Source organism: Nicotiana attenuata, chromosome 7, assembly GCF_001879085.1.
Source record: "Nicotiana attenuata strain UT chromosome 7, NIATTr2, whole genome shotgun sequence".
In the NCBI taxonomy this organism is placed as follows: Eukaryota; Viridiplantae; Streptophyta; class Magnoliopsida; order Solanales; family Solanaceae; genus Nicotiana; species Nicotiana attenuata.
The window spans coordinates 111,277,757-111,298,858 of NC_031995.1; the positions used below are offsets into that span (position 1 = coordinate 111,277,757).

The window sequence follows — 21,102 nt, forward strand, 5'->3', positions numbered from 1 at the left end:
CGTCTATATATCTATTAGAAATTTCAAACATAATTTAAGAATGTATATTCAGATCAACTTGTATGCATTTCGATCAATTTATCAAATACTAATTACCTCTCACCAGCATACAACTCAAACTCCCAATAATCTTTTTGGACGGTCAATTAAGATACTTATTAATTAACATTAAGGAAACATAAAAATACATAAAATGTTATAAATAGAATTTTATTTATGGTGAATGTCTATATTTAGTTGGTGGCTAAGTCACCCTCTCCCTATAAATAGAGGGTTCTATTCCATTGTAATTCATCCCAATATCAATAAGAATTCTCTCTCTCTTTCTCTTTGCAATATTGTTCTTGTTCTTTTATTGTTTCATAACACGTTATCAGCACGAGACTCTAACCAATTCAGTAGAAGCTTTGGGATTGAGCATAATGATTGTCAATTATTCCATGAACTTCTTTCATGATTAAATTCTGGATTTAAGGTAAGTATTTTACCGTATTTTTCTCTTTTATTCTATACTTTGATTTTAAATACAAGCAAAGACAACAAAGTTTGATTATAACTCTAATGGAGTTTGTAAGAAATTATAACCACCTGAAGTGGTAAGATTTCTATGTCTCGCCATGATCAAATTCATGTATGATTGTGGGCAAAGAATTGAAAACCCGTCCCATTGAATTTGCTCCATTCTCATTCCCTTAAGAGAATGTGATAGCAGTATGTGATAAGTCTGAAAGAAGACAAAATTATTACTATGAATGTATCAATGGATATGGACGCGACAATAGACGAAATTATAATCGTCATCATTTGTGATAATGAGAACAATAAGGATTCTCAAAATAATCTTTCACTCTGTGAAAAATATTTGTCATCGATTTGACATGAGATTTTGTAAAGCACATATAGATGATTATGGTCCGTTCATGATGTGAATGTGACAACATCTGATTTATGAATACATATTCATTCTTCAAAGAATATGAACGTGCTAGTGGTAGTGAATATACCGCACTCACCTCTAAAAGGAGGTTTGAGATGATATAAGAAAATAATGTCATTATTATGGCATGAATGGTCATTGGTCACGTACCTATTGTACGCCAAAATATTTTGGTAATGTGATTATTAAAGAATAACAGTAATGCAAGAAACAGATCTTGCATATAATTTTGACCATAACCATAATGGTATAACTTTCTCTTTAAAAGAGATATTCACCATATGGATGTTGATGAATATGTGGTAGTACAAAATTAATTGAGAGCTCTAGAAGAGCCAATTATACTTTTTTGGAGAAAATTGATTATCAATAAGACGTTGTGTTGTAGTAAGTCTCAAAGAAACTTATTGAGTTTCTAAAGTATTCGCGAAAACGATTGGTTATATATTGAGACTATAAATAATGGAAGTATTTAATATCCTCTAATACTACAATTTGTAGCGGGGTAATATGTATGTGAAAAGCCACCCGCTTTATTCTCCAGTTGTACTACACAAACAAAACCATACCACAATAAAGTGGATGTTTATTGATATAAAAACCCATATCATAATAAACTTGGAGTTTATTGATAATTACACACGTCATGGTGTAACCCTGAACTTTATCAATATTGATAATTTATTCAGTCGGCATAATTGGTTTAGCCATGTCAATTCAAGTATGATGTGCAAAAATAAAAGAGAATTCACATGGGTAAATATTAAAGGACTAGAAAGTTCTTTACGAATTCTCTTACATTTCTTGTTCTCATTAATTAATAGACCAATTAAAATCGGGATTGAATCCCATGAATGCTGGAAATATCAAAGGTGAATATGAGCCCATTCACCTGCCATGTATACCACATAAGATGCATCTATGAGATGGTTACATGTGCGATTATTATTAACCCGTAACATGGTGTTTGCGAGGTAACTTGCTCAATAATTTAATTTAGAGCATATTCCAGATTTTCTATTCAAGAAGTTGATCTTGATAAGTTGGCCTACATCACAGCTGGTTTAGCAAAATAATTTATTGAGTGCCTCCACTTAATAGCTAAACTATTGCTTATGAGAACAAAGTTATCTATATCAGTTTGATATAGGTTATATACGAAAGTATATTACATTCTCCCCTTACAAGTCGTTCATGGTCAGGAACCAAATAATTCCATCTTATTATTATTGACGTGCGGTGTATATTTTGATTAACACCATAACGCACAAAGATGGGTTCTCAAAGTTGAGAAAACAAGTTAGTTTTTCTAACATGAGGGGGAGACATAATAAACAGTTGAGAAAATGTTACGTGGAATGAATTATCACTTGTACATCTAGATCCTCGAATAAGATAATATGAACTTGAAGTTCATAAAAGGATAATTCAGTTGCGATATATTGCAAAGCATGCAGACGCATTTGCTGACCCAAAGAAAGTAACTATATTCTCATTGCAAATGCTCATATTAAGTCCTAGAAGGACAAAGTCTATGGTACGCTTAAAGCATATAGACAAATCGGTTTCAAATAAACTTCTTGATAAAGAAGATGAGCAAATGATCGAAATGATCATAATAAAGGAGGCAAGTGATCTAGAAGATCACATGACATAACACTTCATAAAATCTCACGAGAGATTCAGGTACCTGAATATATGAATGAAGAGATCTCTATGTTATGTCTTTATGAAAAATAAGGAGGTTGGAACCGATATAAAATGTTTGTCGACGACATCTATAATAACGCTAAATATATATGAGGACCTCAGGTCTGGAGAAACAATTCAAGTAGAATTTGGTTTCCTATGAAAGACATGTAGTTTTGAACATGTGCAATCAGTTTTCGATATCTTATTTGCCTAGCATGACATGAAAACTTGATATGCATCTAATTAAAGTCTATTGTATGACTTATATGACAATCCTTGAAGGATTTAAATTGCTTGAAGCATATACAATTCTTGATCTTGAAGTACCACTTCCTTAGTGCAATTTGTGCACAAATGTATCTTGCTATAACTATAGGCACAATAATATGATAGCAAGAGTTTTCACCTCTATGTGAAAATATTGAACTAACGATTACAACAAGATCATATGAAGACAATACATCGATCAGGGATGATGATTTCAAGGTGAAACAAATTTGTTGAAGTTAATATGACTGATATTGTTTATAAAATATCTATCAACGATCTTTTGAAGATGGTGCACAAGATTGGAATGCAAATGCTTAAGGATGTGAATTGATGCTCTCATCAGGGGGAATTAATGCGCGTTGCACTCTTTTTCCCTGGCAAGGTTTTGTCCCACTGGGTTTTCCTTGTAAGGTTTTTAACGAGGCAACCAATAGGCGCATTTCTAAACACGTGTACTCTTTTTCCTTCTCTAGAATTTTTTTCCCATTGGGTTTTATTTTAGTAGGTTTTAACGAGGCACATTATCTGTTGAATAAATATTCAAGGGGGAGTGTTATAAATAGAATTTTATTTATGGTGAATGTCTATATTTAGAGAGATTCTAGGGTTTATTACTTGGTGGCTAAGTCACCCTCTCCCTATAAATAGAGGGTTCTATTCCATTGTAATTCATCCGAATATCAATAAGAATTCTCTCTCTCTTTCTCTTTGCAATATTGTTCTTGTTCTTTTATTGTTTCATAACATAAAAAAAGTTTTTCCTTTCTTTTGAAAATTTAATAGTAGTACATTAGAAAAGTTTATTTTACAAATTGTCAATAAAAAAATATAAATAAGTAAATAAACAAACAAAAGAACATGAAAAAGAAAAAAAGCAAATGTGGCAAGCTTGACAAACAAAATAACAAAACCGAGTCCTTCCCTTTATTAATATCTGCTCCCTCTCCAACTCTCAACTCACCGGCACCGGCGACAAATATGAATTGACCAAATTGCCCCTCTTCTACTACAACAACAAACCCACAAAATCGAAGGACTAGTTGGTAATTTCGTATGGGCGCATCATTGTCGAACTTAACGGAGAACGAATCGACGGGACCAGGACTCGGTGACATACCGGAAAATTGCGTGGCATGCGTTTTTATGTACCTTACCCCACCGGAAATTTGTAATTTAGCTAGGCTTAACCGCGCGTTTCGTGGGGCCGCATCTTCTGACGCCGTTTGGAATTCTAAACTTCCGTCCAATTACCACTACCTGCTCGACCTTTTGCCTCTGAGGGAAAAAATAAACGAGGGTCTTTCTAAGAAAGACATCTTTGCTCTCCTATCTCGTCCTGTTCCATTTGATGATGGCAATAAGGTAATATATAGATTTTTGGGGTGTTACTATTATTTCATTATTTGGTTGTAAATGATTAAGAATTTAAGTTTCAATGCATTGATGGTATTTACACAATCGGGTCACTTAAAAGGTAATTGCTGTTAACTTTGTCTAAATTCATTGATTGGTAACCTAGAATTAATGGTAAGTAACAAGTTATAACTGGTTAAGTTACTTTGACAGTGTAAAAATTCCATTTGATGATGGAAATAAGGTAATAGTATATAGATTCTTCTTGGGGTTTTAGTGTTATTTACATTGTTTTCATTGTAAATGATTAAGATATTATGTTTTATGCACTAACATTGTAAAAAATATTTACAGAATCGGGTCGCTTAAAAGGTAAGTGCAGTAAACTTTATTTAATATAATTGATTGGTAACCTAGAATAAATAGTTACTAAGTAATATGTTATAACAGGTTAATTTACACTGATCTACACTGTGAGTCTATATTACTTAAATCCCAATGGTTAATTGGGTTTCTAGGTCAGAATTTATTTTGGGAATTTTAGTTGGGTGGTGTTTGAGATAATGTTTCTTTATGTTCCAATAAAGAAGTGTGTAAATTTCAAGTAGATTGATTGTAGAATTGAAGTGGGAATCTGAATTCGGCTGTTTGACATTGATTATTATGCTGTGCTATCTGTGATTACGGGCACCAAATAGAGCTTCATATTGAGTTGGGGGTTCTTTAACGTGTTTTATTTTCTTATGTTAGAAGTCTCTCCATTCCAAAAAAGAATGGTGTTCCAATTATGAGGTCAACTTATCCATTTATCTGTGTGAATAGATACACTATAATCTGTTCTTTTCTACATCAAAGTTTATATTTTGGAAACTATATAGGACGCTTTCATGAGTTACAATTACAATTGACAAATACGCTCCGATTCTTTGTTAGTTTTTGCCTAAGTTTGCTCGGACTCGGGTGCAGGTATCCTATATGGCTATATGTGTGCAAATCTTGAGGTCGGATCCTTCATGATCTGAATTTTAAGATTAGGGGTTACGTATATGGGTGGAGATTCGACTGAAAGTAATTCAAATATCTGAAATAGAGCTATAAAAATATGCCTAATTATGAGACATTATTTGGAAGACTTACATGTAGCTTGTAGAGTGCACTTGCTTTTCCCATGTCTTCAAATCTACACTAGCTTTTGTCTTGAGAAATCAAAATGCCAAATCTTATGTCAAATTTCTCCATAGTTTTTGGTCAAAGTACCCAATATTGAATAACCGGATCCTGTACATATCCCACACCCATACTAGTGTCGGTGTTGTGTCGACACAAGTGCGGCACCAAAATGAAAAGTCCGAGCAACTTGGGTTTTTGGTGCACCCATTAAGTTACTATCTGTATAGAAGATTGGGTGATATTGGTATAGAACCATATAATTGTGTAGGTTCTCTACGAGAGTTTTTCCCACATTAATAAAATTATTTACCTTATCAAAGAAAAGTTTCATGAATTACAAATTGTTATAGTTGAAAATATTTAAAAAGTTTTTGAAGAAATCGTAGTCAAAGAATAAACTGCTACACTTTCCAAATAGTAATAGTGTCAAATAATTGGGAAAGAAGAAGTAATATGAAGATACTACTTCCCGGGCACCTGATTGGCAGGAAGAGGAAGTTTGAGTAATTTGTAGAGCTTCTTGTGTCATTGAATTTCATTTGTGGTTTGGTTTTTCTTTTTGGCTGAAAATTGTTTGGATAAAGTATAAGTGATGCTTTGTTTCTAATATGTACTTTTCTTTTGATGTGGGAGAAATTGCAGGAAGTATGGTTGGATAGAATTAGTGGAAGGATTTGCATGTCTATCTCGACGAAAGCAATGCTGATAACTGGTGTTGAAGACAGGAGACATTGGAACTGGTTTCCCACAGAAGAGTCAAGGTTAGATTAGTATGTTCAAACTATATGCAATAAATGTCTTTACTGATTATTAAGATCACTCCATTAGAGTACCCATAATAAAAAGGATTGCTAGATTAGAGTAGTTGTTTATTTAGCAATAGCTTTCAGTTTATCCTCTTCTCCTTCTGTGAACCACAGACTGGTTGGAGCAGGTTGGTTCCACTTTCGAGCGAACCTTTTCTGATCTCATTGCTGGTATATGGTGAAGACAATGTCTGAGATTAATAGCCTCTAGCTTCTTTACCATTGAGGGTTATCAGTGCATTGCTTTGCATCTTTTTCTGCCCAACGAAATCTACCTTGTGCTGAGTTTCAAGGAAGGAGAAAATTTGAGTATCTGTTTTACTTATTTTCAGTGATACGGTGCTGACACTGTCCAAAAAAACAAAGTTAGGTGCTGATTATAGAGAATAACTACCAGTTTCAGTAAAGTAGGATTTGAACCTCCGTAGCCGGAGGATACTTTTTTGCCCTTCACAAAACTGTCAAAGGAGAAATCTCCTAGATATGTGGAAGTGTTCCTTTTCGTTTTCATGTTCTTTTGCTTTTCTTATTTTTGGTGCCTGAGGGTAGACAAGGAAACCATGCTTTTCTTCCTCCCTCTTTGAGAGGTCTTGAACCCTTTATTATTAGAGTTTAGAGCATGTACTTGGATTTTTTGCTGTGTATAATAGTGGGAAAGTAAGATTTTGGATAAATTTGTGGACAGTCTGTCTAGGTCGATGTGCCTTTGCTGGACAGTATTCCTATTTGTGAATGAGGAATAAGATACATGGAAAAGTTTTTAGTTATAGCCAATCTGTTAATTGTAATTAGGATTTTGGTCAGAAGTATAAATGTTATTCTTTTGGGATCAATACAGAAGCTACTACTTGGCTAATTATGGTTGGTATTAATGGATTGCGTGTTGGGAACGGGTGACTCTTCATTTTCCCCGACTCAGCCACTTGGACCAATAAACTTACTTATAGAGTTTGTAAGACCAAATCATTTGTTCCAGAATTAAGAACACATATTTCCTTGACATATCTTGCTAATTAATTTAACAGATTTGCAGTAAATATCTGTATCTGTAAAGAAAGTTTGAGAAATTACAGATCATGCTTATGGCTATCTATGTTAAAACATAGAATCCTGCCTATCAGGCAACTAAGGATTAATATTGTATGAGACCTTTAAAAGACGATTGACATGCTGTTTTAGACAATGTTATCACCAGTCACTAATTCCCTAGTTCACAAAGACAATGGTTAGATTAAGCCTTTTCATTGCAATATCTGATCATTCATGAGCTTCGGGCTTTATTCTGTTGGTTAACCATCCATGGCTTATGAGAGGTGGAAGAGGGTCCTTTTAGCAGTTGTGCTCGGCCATTTTTTCTTCTTCTTAGTCATTGGATTATACTGACTCAGAGAACACCTATGTTTTTCCTCATTCTTCTTTTGTAATTCACCTTTTTATGTTTTATCCTCATTGTTAGACAACCTCTTCTCTGACCACATATAATGTTTTCGGCTGCTTGGAAACTGCTAGAATGCATTCTGTTTTTCGTTCTAAAAAAACCAAATTGTTAAGGATGTCTAGAACATTGACATTCTAATATTTCTGCTGCCACAGGTTCCATGTTGTGGCATATTGCCAGCAGGTATGGTGGTTTGAAGTAAGCGGTTCAGTGAAGTTTCCATTTCCGCCGGATGTATACATGCTAACATTCAGGGTCCACCTTGGGAAATTTTACAAGAGACTTGGTCGACGTGTTAGCAGCTTTGAGCACACTCATGGATGGGATTTAGGGCCAGTGCGATATGAACTGACTACATCTGATGGACAGCATGCAGTGAGTGAGTACTTCATTCATGATATCGAGCAAGATGATGCAAATGGATATATAAAACGTGGCAACTGGATAGAGTACAAGGTGGGTGAATTTATAGTCAGTAGGTCAGACCCTGCAACTGAAGTTAGATTTTCAATGAAACAGATCGATTGCACACATTCCAAAGGTGGGCTTTGTGTAGATTCTGTATCAATTGCCCCAAGTAATCTGAAGGGGCGTCGACGAAAAGGGGTCTTGAAGTATCAGTAAGTCATCTCTTTCTAGTTTTACCTCTGCTCCCAGAAAGTTTCGGTTGGGGTTCCGTTATATGGCTTATACTACCTCACATTGGTATCGTGGAGGATAGTCATCGTAAAATTTTGCCTTAGGTATTTTCCTCTGTACGTGTAAATGTACTATGTTGTATGTGGTCCAGTTTTGTTGCATAGAGTCTCTCATCTGCGGAAGATTAAGAAAATATACTTTGCTCGTCTGTCATGAGAAAAGGTTCGACTTCTTTAACTTTCTTCATGTACATATAAATACTCTACAAATTCTTTTCAAAAGTCTTTACTGCCACTTGTGTTTTCCGGTTTGCCTTCAGTGCTTGAAGTCTGCTTTGCTAGAATCCGCCCTCCTTGTAAAGGGCACCCTGCTGAGTTTCTGTTCCTTTAATTGCTTTCTTGATGCGCTTGTATATTTATTGTACTTCTGAAGGCAAATATGTTATGGTATTTTCATAACTAAACAACCTTCAGGGTCACTAGTATTTGACTGCATGTCTATTGCAACAAAGTTGTGCCTGATTTTGACATAAGAAGGCCTTCCTTTTCCTTTTGCTTTATCACTTTCTTTAGGATTAAGTAAATAATACCTAATTACAGAGTGTTAAAAGATAGTATTCATGCCATTCTTGTTGAATGACCTCCCTTTTGCTTTATCACTTTCTATAAGGCAAAGGTAGGCTTGTGTTCTGCTTCCAAAGTTAATATGGATAGATTTAAACTACCTAAAATAACTCAAATAGATTTATAGTCTAATGGCATGAAAAGTTTAAAAGGATAATTTGGGCAAATATTAAATCTAATTCTGGATGCGTAGGAGTAATTTTAATTATTTTATCGTCCCGCCAAAAAAAAAAAAAATTATTTTATCGTCCCTGTAGGGTAAACTTAAAACCTAGTATTGTAAGGGCTGACATGGTCCAGGATTTCATGTCAATATAAAAATTCTTATTCGAACAAGAAGTCCTGTAGTTTATAGTTTTTTTCTTTATATAGTAATTCGACATGTTGTTCCGCATCCCTCTATCAGTTTACTAAAAAGATAAAAATAGAAAGGACTCGAACTACCTCCTCATTATTCGGAGATAAATCATAGAACACCCGCACCGGGTGTTTACACCTAACCAATAGATACATGACATGTATCTTGCATATGGACTTCAATCATTTAACCGTGGTAAATTATATGCATTCTCATCTTATTAAATTAGTTAACCATGGTGAGTTAATATAGTTTGGTGTAAACATCCGGTGTGGTAAGTATTTACCCGAAAAGCTATAGATTTCATAGAGGAGTGGGTTCTATGAAGTGATCTCAACATACATTCCGTTGGGTTCCCACTTCCCAAATGGAAGTATGTGAAAACTGGAATTAGGTTTCGCCCTTTTGTCTTTCCATGTTCCCCTTAACATAATTTATTCTCTTCCAACAAATATATTTATTTACTCGTACCAGTAAACTTGCATACTTGATAGGAAAGTGAAACTATAATATTTTCGATGACTTAGTTTATGTGTCTGCCGAATCATATTATCATTTAAGGTTTAGTTTCCTTGCTCTGCCCCAAACTTGGTCACATTCTGCTGGCATACTCTATGGTGTATGCAATATCAACACCATTTTACTGGCACTCCGCTCTCGTTATCCTGACTTTTCTCTTTGCCGGGACCCTCTCATTGCTATAGCCATAAGCTATGACAGCGGAAGCTCGCAACCACAAGGGCCCGCCCCACAAGGCCAGAGTGGGCTCAACGTTCAGCCTCCATTCGAATTATGTTAGGGGGTGTTTTGCTTTTACTATATCTAAAGAGATACTAAAAGTCCTCCGTCCCAAATTTCATAGCCGCGACCATCTAGTTCATTGCTCTTTATATCAAACTAATAAATACAAAAATGTGTCTTTCATACACACATTTATTGTTTAACCATGATATTATGCTATGTATTCTCACTTGAATTTTTGACGGTTAAGATCAAATTTTAGTTTGTCATAATCACTTAGGTGCAGGTGCAGATAAATACTTTCCATATGACAACTATGACTAGATCCTTCTCCTTGCTCAAAATAGAGTTGTCTATCATTGATCTATCACTCAAATGTGGAACTTTGAGATTGACATAGGTCCACTCCATCTACAGAACAAGGTACTGATACTTTCATCCGGACAAAAAAAGAGTCTCCTTTTTTATCATTACATTCAATCTCTAACAACCATTTCCACATGTGATATAAATTTCAGAAAATGTATAGTGTGACCTAAAACAGTACTGACTGTTAAGTAGCTGTCTTTTTAGTGTGGCTGCTGGAACTTTGCTGTTCAACTTAAAAGTATCTGCTCCTTCATCCAAGTTGTGAGTGGTTTAGGTCAATTTTTTCCATAAAGTGGTCATAGAATTTCTTGAGCCGACAGTCTATTCGAAAATAGCTTCTCTACCTGCACAAGGTTGGGATAAAGTTTGCGTACGTACTACCCCCTCAGACCCCATATGTGAGACTATATTGGGTATGTTGTTGCAAGCCTAGTGATTAATGAGGCAGGTGAAAATTATATAAATGAACGTCGCTCGAGATCTTGGTGTGCAGAGTTATACGGTAAGTTGTGTGAGAAACATGTATCCAATCAGATAGTCGAGGTATAAGTAAGCCAATTCGAACACCATCATCTTGATGTGCAGAGTTATCCGGTGTGAGAAGTGGATATCCAATTAAATAGCGAGGTCGAGGTATAACAAGCTGATTCGAACACCATCATCTTGGTGTGCAGAGTTTTCTGGTAGATATGTTGGTGTGAGAAGTAGGTAATCAATTAAATAGTCGAGGTACAAGTAAGCTTGTTCGACACTATCTATTATAAAGAGAATGTATCTGTCGTTGGACGAAGGACCAAGCTATACTACCACATATGTAGCAGGCCTATATTATTAAATGTGGTAGTATTGTATGTGCTGAAGAAATATGCATTCTCATCATTTACTACTTGATAAATATTCTTAAAGAACCATAGAATTTAAGAGAAATAGAAAAAAAAAACAAATATTGTATTAAATTTGTACGTGAAGTGTTCATCATTAGGCGCCGCCTGTCCTTGGATTGTATCTTTGCACATGTTAAACTTTAAGAATTACCTAAATGCGAGAAGCTAAGGTCAGGACAACTTGCACTATATTTGTGCAACTAAAGTTTCTTGATAGCTATTCCATTCACTCGATATTAAAAAAAAAAATAAAAAAAAATTACACAATCAAATCGCTTGTAAGGTGATTATGATAAATGAATTTAAGTTAAACAAACTGATAATATAATAATTTTTTTTACATCATTAGTGTACTTTAACAGTGATAGAAGGATAGTTACCGTTATTCAGGGATGTATCTAGTGTAGAGGCTATAGGTTCACCCATAGCTTTCACTCGTATACGGTATTTTCGTCCGAAAAAATGTTAAATATATACAAATAGTAAATTTTACACCCACTAAATTAGATGGGATGTGGTAGAATTGCTAATTTGAACACATTAAGTTCAAATCCTGGATCCGCCTCTACTTTATTACCAGTTACATTTAATGCTAAACATAGAGATTTATTTGTTATCAGTGACGGAGCCAGAATTTTCAATTAAGGAAGGTCAAAATATAAATATGTCAACCCATGAAAAATTTAAGGGGTGTCAACATATAGTGTATATTCATATGGATTTATGAACTCATGATATATAACTATAATTTGTGACTATTCTGACCATTGCTGCAAGTTTGAGGCGCATCATAATATCTCATTAATAAAAACAGACAGTTAAATGTTGATGATCAGAAGCTTTAATTTTGAACCTTTTTAATAAATAGAAGAAAATGTACGTTGTTAAATGCTCAATTTTGGTGGTTGATAAACACTTTTTTTTTTTTTTTGTGGTAATGAACGATTTTATTGATACAACAAGAACTAAGAGTTATTACAACGGGAGGTCAGTCTAGGTAGCAAAGTGCCTAGACTGTCTCTTTCTAGTACATGTGAAACAAAAGCGGGAGGGGATACATAAGTATGCAAAAAGCATAAAGTACCCAAGTTACATCCATTCTTTGCTAATAGGTCTGCTACTCCATTAGCCTCTCTAAAGACGTGCTTCAAAGGTGGATCATTCGCCTTCCCCAATAGATACCTGCAATCGTCAAGCAAATTTTGGTAGAGACAGTTGTTAGATTTAAGGAGGCTTATTAGTTCCAGACAGTCAGTCTCAATTACTATTGGGAGGAAGTTTTCCTTAAGAGCTAATTTAACACCATGTAGTAGGGTCAGGATTTCCATGTATATGTTAGTAGCGTATTCAATTCTCATGTTAAAGCCCAAGGTCCACTGGCCCCGGCTATTCCTAAATACTCAGACAACCACTTAAATTAATTTGCATGGACCATTTCTTGTTTTAGGCTTTGCATGGTCCTCTGTCATTTGGTTCCTTAGCTGGATGAATTTGAATTTGAATTATTATATGGTCCCAAATATTTTATATTAATTGGTTTGCTAGGGCATTTTACAAAATAGAAAACAATAATTTATAAGAGGGAAAAGTACTAATCATAGTTAAAATTTTGATTCTATTGTTCACTCTGTGCAAAGTAAAAAAAAAATGTACTTCCGTCTATTTCCATAAATATGCAATGAATAGTAGATGAAAATTAATTATGCAGCCAAAAGAGAAACAAATTCCCATGTTACTTACAAAATTCTTAACCATGTTACAAAATTCAAGAGTAAATAAATTAGAAGATGGTTAAATCTGAATTGGCTCAATGCTAGTGAAATAAACTATAGTTGAAAAGGAGATGTAGATATGAAGTGAATAAAAACAATAATCTAATTTTAACTTCAGAAAAATACAGCAAAGATTAAATTAACATTAGATAATGAATGATTGTTATATAGGGATGTTGTTATTGAGATCGGGCTGAATTACGTTTTCTATTGAATTCGTTTTTATTTAATGACAAGGTGAGTAATAGTTTGAAACCCTTGACTTGGGACCTACATTTATAAAAGTCAATTAAGCTATTTTTGGTAAGTGCCTACAATTAATAAAGACATGAATAAATGCTTTTATGAGTATATATATTATATTGATGAGTATCATATATATGTTCGGGATACTATATTATATGTATCAATAATCTGATAATTAATCTTTAAGAGAGTCAATAAATTAATTAAAATATACTATTATTTATAAGTAGTTTTTTTAATACAACATCATCCAAAATATTCCAATCATATGTAATGGTTTTAAAATAAAAACATATTATTTCACTCATATTTTTGTTTGAACTACGTATCAAATTTGTTGTATCTAAGCCTTGGATTGCCGTGTGTCGGTTGTTTCGCCTATTTTGAAAAGTCAACTTAAATAATAGGGGACCAAACATAATTGTTAAAATTGCAGAGAAAAATTTAATATTTTTGTTAGTTATATATCCTTACCTTTGGACTTTATTAATCATACTTATACCTCTTTATTTTGGAAAAATTATTATCAATTATATAAAATCATAATTACTTGCTATAAGATGAGATTATAACTAAAGGATCGAGGCTCAAGAAGATGGAGTTTCATAGTATCAAGTTTTAAGAAATTCTAATCCTTTCCCTTTTTAAGTAAGACTATGAAATATACAATGGTTTCCTAATTATATTAATTTAAGTAATACATTATCGACTAGCTAGGATAATTAACAGTGTTATAACATACTATATCACATACTTTAATGGTTTAGAATAGTTAATTTCAACATAAATCTCACATAAAATAATACAATGTTTAGTTGGATACATAAGGGAAAAAATAATTTTCGCATAACTAATACACAGTTTAGCTGACGTTGTTAAATAATACTTTCATTCGGGAATTTATTTATTATTTTACGAGAGATTAAGTGTGGAATAAATTACCTGCATTAGCAATAGAGGGATTAAACTATTTAAAAATAAAGATTTCCTTTAATTATTGGATAGTTTATGTAACCATCGCGTATTAATCTTTTCATTATTAATCACGCAGAAGAATATTTTCATTATTAATCATCGTATAAATAATCTCTGCATTATAAACCTCACATACCTAATATGTCAACCAAAGTGACCAGGCCGAAGCCAAAGATCAAGTTACGGGATCGATCAAATCTAGTAACTTTCGTCCAACTCTGCATTTGTCTTAAAAAATCTATTTAATATATATAAATTATTAGTTTAGAATTCAGTAACTTATTAAAGCTAAAACCCTACCAAATTGATTTGTACTTCTTTCTACGGGGAAAGTGCACAGTTAGCCGGTAATAAGACATGTATTTACTTTTAAGCCACTGTTTAAAATGTCTTTAGTTTTTAGCCGCTACTTTAATAAAATTTTACTCGCCCGGACGAAAATACCCTTCTGCTCATAAAGTTCAGGACCAAGTGTCCTTAACTTATGAGCTTGTTACTGTAAGTTCAGGACTAGCTGTCCTTAATTTATGAGCTTGTAAGTCTAAGTTTAGGTCTACCTGTACTTAACTTTTGAACTTGTAACTCTAAGTTCAGGACTACATGCCCTTATTTTTTGAACTTGGAACTCTAAGTTCAGGACTATCTGTCCTTAATTTCTGTGCTTGTAACTCTAAGTCAAGGACTACCTATCCTTAATTTTTTTGATTTTTTCTTTCGCTTTCCCTGTCTTTTTCTTTGTTAATATCGTATGTTCTTGCTTTATATCTTATTTAATTTTTTTTTAGAATTAATTGTAAGGGTAAAACCGTACAAATTCTCAAACCAAAAGGTAAAGGATTTGGGTTTGGAGTTTACACCAGTGAAACAATGCTTATATGAAACGGTGAAGAGTCTCCAAGAGAAAGGTCACCTTCCAATTCCTACTCAAAAGGATGAGATTATTCGAATTCAGTCTTAGCAATTCAGATTATTTGCATTAAACCAGTTGGTACCAGTTGATATATTTGGAGTATGTGATCTAGCAGGGTTTTGAAATTTTGATAGAGGGTTTGGGAAGGAAAAGAGATAGAAGAAAGGGTAACACCGTCTTTTCATATTAATTTTAATAGACTAGTGGCTACTTTTGCTCAGCATTAAAAATCTGGATAAAAAGTAAATACCACTTTAAAAAATTGCTATCCCACGCGATTTTTACTCTTTCTATTAGTCATTTATCTAAAGGATCCAACCACTACCTAATTACTACTGCCCTATTTATAACTGATTTTATAGCACTAGTTTTGTACCTGTAAGTACTATTTCGAGTGTTGACTCTAAAAATAGAATCGTATAACCTATAGTTTCTTAGCCCACAAATTATATTCCACTGAAATAAATGGAAGAAACACTATTCTCTACTGACTACATACTAGAGCTGAAAAGCCTTTTTTGATCTCAAGGAAAATGCCAATCACCCTTTTTACCCACAATTAACAGGTGTTTAAGTTTAAATTTAGTTTTATTTGTCAAAAAATTATATTGTGTAAATAAGATAGAAATAATTCTTTTATATAAAAATATATAAATTGTTGAATTCACTTAATTAATACTGTAAGAGAACTTTTGGAAGTAGTGATAAAGAAGGTTAAAAAATTGCTTTAGGTTGCGCATTTTTATGAATTCTTTTGGAATTCTTGGCTTTGTTGCTATCAGTGTTAACAGAACCAAATTATATTAGTTTATAATAATAAATAAGAATATGTATTAATTAACTATGTTTACTAATGATAGTTTATATAAAGATAATGTCATGTATTTGTTGAATTAATATAAACTATACCAGCCACCAGGGGAGGATATAGCCTTATAGCTACGAGTTCAATTGAACTCGTAACTATGATGACCCGATATGTCATCTTATGTTTTAGAACCTTATTCTGCACTTTGAAGCCTTAAATACCTCATATTAGCCCTCCTCGTTTTGCGTGTGCAGTCCGGGTATTTTTTCCGGAAAGCTGTTATATTAAAAACTGAGAAAATATGAAATTTTTGCCTTAAAATTTATTTGAGTTGACTGCGGTCAACGTTTTAAGCAAACGGAGTCGGATCCGTATTTTAACGGTCCCGGTGGGTCCGTATCGTGATTTAGAACTTGGGCGTATACCCGGAATCGAATTCGGAAGTCCCTAGCCCGAGTCATCGCCCTTTATTGAAATATGAAGTTTAAAAGCTTAATGACTTTGAAATGTTTGACCAATGTTTGACTTTATTGATATCGGATTCGTATTTTTGGTTCCGGAACCCGGTATAGGTCCAATACTATATTTATGACTTGTCTGTCGAATTTGGTGAGAAACGGATTTGATTTGACGTGATTCGGACGTCCATTTGCGAAATTAGAAGTTCATGAGTTTTCTTGAAAATTTCCTTTGATTTGATGCCCAATTCATAGTTCTAGGTTTTATTCTGGAGATTTGATCGCGCGAGCAAGTTTGTATGATATTGATGAACTTGTGTGCATATTTGGTTTGGAGCCCCGAGGGATCGGGTGAGTTTCGGATAGGCTACGGAGTGAAATTTGGACTTAGGAATGTGCTGGTATGTTCTAGATCTAGTGCAGGCCTCAGACCTCGCAGTCAGGCTTCGCATTTGCGACCTCGGATAGTTCGCATTTGCCAGTAACTCATCGCATTAGCGAAGAGTAGCTGGGGCACCTAATGTTCGCATTTGCGAAGTGGGACAGGGGGTACAGTGATCGCAATTGCGATCAAAAGGTCGCATTTGCGAGAGATCAAAGTTCGCATTTGCGAACCAATCATCGCAAATGCAATGACAGCAGAAATGAGAGAACTTCACATTTGCGATTGTTTCTTCGCATTTGCGGGGTTCGCATTTGCGAACCTCAGGTCGCAAATGCGACATCTGCAACTGATCAAAATGGGAGTTAGACGGGATTTTTGTTCATTCTTCAAATTTTCAAAACAAGAAAACCCTAGAGGCGATTTTTAAAGTACTCTTCTTTACCAAATCATTGGTAAGTGATTCTAATCATTTTCTTTCAATCTTTCACTACATTTACTAAGATTTCAACCTAAAAGCTAGCGTTTTCATGGTGGAAATTGGGGGTTTCGGTAGAATTGGGAATTTTTAAATTTGGGGATTAGATCTCAAATTGGGGTCGGATTCCAAAATAAATTACATAATCGGGCTCGGGGATGAACGAGTAATTGGATTTTGGTCCGAATTTCGGGTTTGGACTAGGGGTGTGCATTCGAATCGATTATTTGTTATCGAAATCAAAATCGAAAAAATCGAAACCTTATTGAAACGATAACGATAAGCATATGTACAAATCGATAATCGATAAGTAATTATCGATAAGGGTCAAAATCGAATCGATAAATCGAATGCACACCCCTAGACTGTAGACACTTGTTAAATGAGTAATTACCTATTTGTGTAGATTAATATAACATACAGAATGTATGTATATTCCGCTACTATTTTGAAAGCGGCTATACAATATTATTTTCCCTAATCTATACCCTTTCCTTTACCCTAAGTCCCTTACCCTATTATTTCCTCTACCACATTTAAGTAATGATCATATTTAAAGATCAAGGGAATGTAGTTCAAATTAATGGAAAACAGAATTAACCGCGATGATGTGTTTTTTTTTTTTTTTTATACCGTTGGAGTGTTGGTGGCATACATTTGATCCCTTACTTTAGTTTCGTTGCATGTGCTTCTTGACGCAATTTGTATGTTATAAACGTGCTCGTCTTATTTTAGCTTCTTTTGGTCCATATTAGTTAGGCGTGTTTATAGAGATATAACTTTCCGTGGAATCCCGCAAATTTTCTTATTGGTGTAATCGATAAGCCCCAAAAATCGATAAATCGAAATCGAAAAAATCGAAACCTTATTGAAACGATAACGATAAGCATAAGTACAAATCGATAATCGATAAGTAATTATCGATAAGGGTTAAAATCGAATCGATAAATCGAATGCACACCCCTAGGCAGAAACTTAAGACCAAAAATTAGTCATTTTTGCCATTTTCGATTGGAATTTTTTGAGCCCGTTTCTTGGGCAATTTTGAGGTTTTCTTCATGATTTCAACTCAAGTAAATGTACTATACTCGAAAGTGTTTATATTTCATAAATCCATGATTATTTTCATCATTAAATAAACATTTAAATGGAAGAAATCAAGTTTTTTTTTCTTTTTGCAAAATCTTCCAAAAGCGAAAATTTAAGATTTGGAGGTCGAATTGTTATCGGAATTTGATAAAGTTGCTTTGGTTAAACTCGTATCGGAATGGGTATTCAGATTTCGTAAAAATTATGTCGGGTTCCGAGAGGTGGGTCCCGCGTTGACTTTTGATTGACTTTTTAGAATAAAATTTTAAATCGATGTTTTATTATCCGGAATTGTTTCCAATAAATTTTAATGAAGTTATACAATTAATTTGGATAGATTTGAGCTATCCGGAGGTCGATTCAATCAAGGAGACGATTTTGGAATATCGCCCTAACTTCAAAAAGGTAAGTATCTTGCATAACCTTGTGTGGAGGAATTTTCCCTTAGGCATTGAGTCTTATGTGGAAATTATGTGATTGGAAACCATGTACGCGAGGTGACAAGTACGTACTTGGTTTACATGTGCAAATTATATCAGTTAAAATTCGTAAACGCCCGTATATATTTAATTGAAAATGGTTAACACTTAGTAAATCCTTGATTGTCATGCTTTATTCTTTGTTTGTCGATTTTGTATTTATATAATAATTTGGTATGATTGCCGTTTGGATATTTATGTGGATTCCATGTGTTTGTTGATTTGATATTCCCTGAAAATAATTTTATTATGGATTTTCTATTTGTAAATAATTAATTAAATAAGTTAAGAAGAGGCATTAATGTAATTATCGAAAATATGAATTAATGAAGGTGTTGTCCTATGATGAAATATTTTCCATCCTTGTTGTTGTTTTGAGGTTTTATATACGTTGTGTGGAGCCTTGGGCTTTTTGTGGTAAAATTAATTTATTTTGTTGTATCTTTGGAATTGGTCGTGGTCTATGGGCAACTTATGATATGAATTGTTGTGTTGTGTTGTTGTGATAATATTCCGTATAAATTTTTGTGTAAATTAAGTTATTTTTATGAGGACATAAGGGTGGCATTCCATTATTAATATTACATGGGTATAAGGGTGGCATTTCATTGTGGTTATATGTGTTGGGATATTGTCTGAGCGGAGCGATAAGGGTGGCTATAGGAGAGATAAGGGTGGCTATTGTCAGGGGTGATAGGTGATGATATGGGATATTGTGTTGGTAATCGTTATGTGACGATGAGGGGATATTGTGCTGGTAATATTTATGTTGTGTTGTGAATTTCTTGTGAGTTCTTTTACATATTGTGCAATTTATTTTATAAATTCAGTAAATATGATAATAGTTAGATATATGTTGAAATTATGAGCTTGTGAATATTGTCGGGCGGATCATGATGTGGGCACGAGGTGCCGGGGATATATGATGAATTTATTATTGGCACATGAACTGCCCGTGCAGTGATAATATGAAATATGGGACGAGGTGCCGTGGTTATATAATTAAAATGATATTGGCATGTGAATTATCCGTGCAGTTGTGATGTGGAGGGCACGAGGTACCATGGAAATATGAAAGTGGGCTGAGACCCGTATGGTATGTTTATGAAATGAGGTGTCACATGGTGACTTTTATTTGAAAGAATTATATTCGAGAGATGTTTATTTGAAAGAATTATAATCGAAAGATATTTATTTCAAGGAAGTATATTCGAAATATATTATCGAAAAATATTAATTCCTAAAGATTACTATTGAGAAGATTTATAGGCGACAGATTACTATTTGAAGAATTTGATTAATTGATCGTACTTGTATTCATTATTTGCTGAGCAATATATATGGTGTTCTTGTTGCCCTGCTGTTTATATCACTGGTTGATTATTGTTGCCATCATTGTTATTTGTTTCCTATTATTTTTGTACGCTATATTGAACAGGTTATTAGACTAGTGAGTGTCTTGACTATACCTCGTCACTACTCCATCGAGGTTAGTCTTGATACTTACTGGGTACCGCTGTGGTGCACTCATACTACACTTCTGTAAAAAAAATTATGTACAGATCCGGGTATTGGAGATATAGGACTGGGACAAAGTTAGTGTGTGATCGCAAGGATTCAAGGTAGAGGTGCTTGGTCGTTGCAGTCCTTTGGAGTCTTTCCCTTTTATCGTACTGTCAATTATTATTTGAGCAGTATTGTATATTTAATTTCCTCCAAATCATTTCATGTATTCAGTTAGAGTTCATGACTCAGTACTATCATTCTGGGAGGTTGTATCTTTATTTCCGCTGTTGGTATCCTTTTAAGAAAAAAAATGGCTTGGATTGTTATTATAATCGGCTTACTTAGTCTTAGAGGCTAAGTGCCATCACGGCACTTATGGTGGGATTTTGGGTCGTGACAAGTTGGTATCAGAGCTTTAGGTTCATAGGTTCTACGAGTCACGAACGAGTTTAGTAGTGTCTTGCGGATCGGTACGGAGACGTCTGTACTTATCTTCGAGAGGCAATAGAACTGTTAGGAAATTTCTACTTCTTTTATTCCTTTCGTGCGAATTTGTTGATTGTGTAATTTGAGCCTTTATATCTCTATTCTCTCACAGATGGTGAGGACACGTGCTACCAGGTCAACAAAGCAAACACCCACGCATAATGCTAGGGCCGCGAGAAGTCGGGGTCGAGGTAGAGGCCGAGGAAGGGCACGTGGCACAACTAGAACACCTG

General features: G+C 34.1%; 1 protein-coding gene across 1 annotated transcript; it reads left to right on the plus strand.

Moving 5' to 3' along the window:
* LOC109229716 (F-box protein PP2-A15-like) lies at nt 3,776–8,679 on the plus strand. Its single transcript, XM_019395250.1, has 3 exons — nt 3,776–4,261; nt 6,065–6,183; nt 7,822–8,679. The coding sequence occupies exons 1-3, from the start codon at nt 3,953–3,955 to the stop codon at nt 8,288–8,290; spliced, it is 897 nt and encodes a 298-aa protein (XP_019250795.1). The 5' UTR covers nt 3,776–3,952; the 3' UTR covers nt 8,291–8,679.

Excerpts from the sequence above, each read along its gene's own strand:
- LOC109229716 (XM_019395250.1), top strand. The coding sequence starts at position 3,953 with ATGGGCGCATCATTGTCGAACTTAACGGAGAACGAATCGACGGGACCA. Across the intron at positions 4,262-6,064 it reads CATTTGATGATGGCAATAAG|GAAGTATGGTTGGATAGAAT; the intron begins GTAATATATAGA and ends GAGAAATTGCAG. Across the intron at positions 6,184-7,821 it reads TTTCCCACAGAAGAGTCAAG|GTTCCATGTTGTGGCATATT; the intron begins GTTAGATTAGTA and ends CTGCTGCCACAG.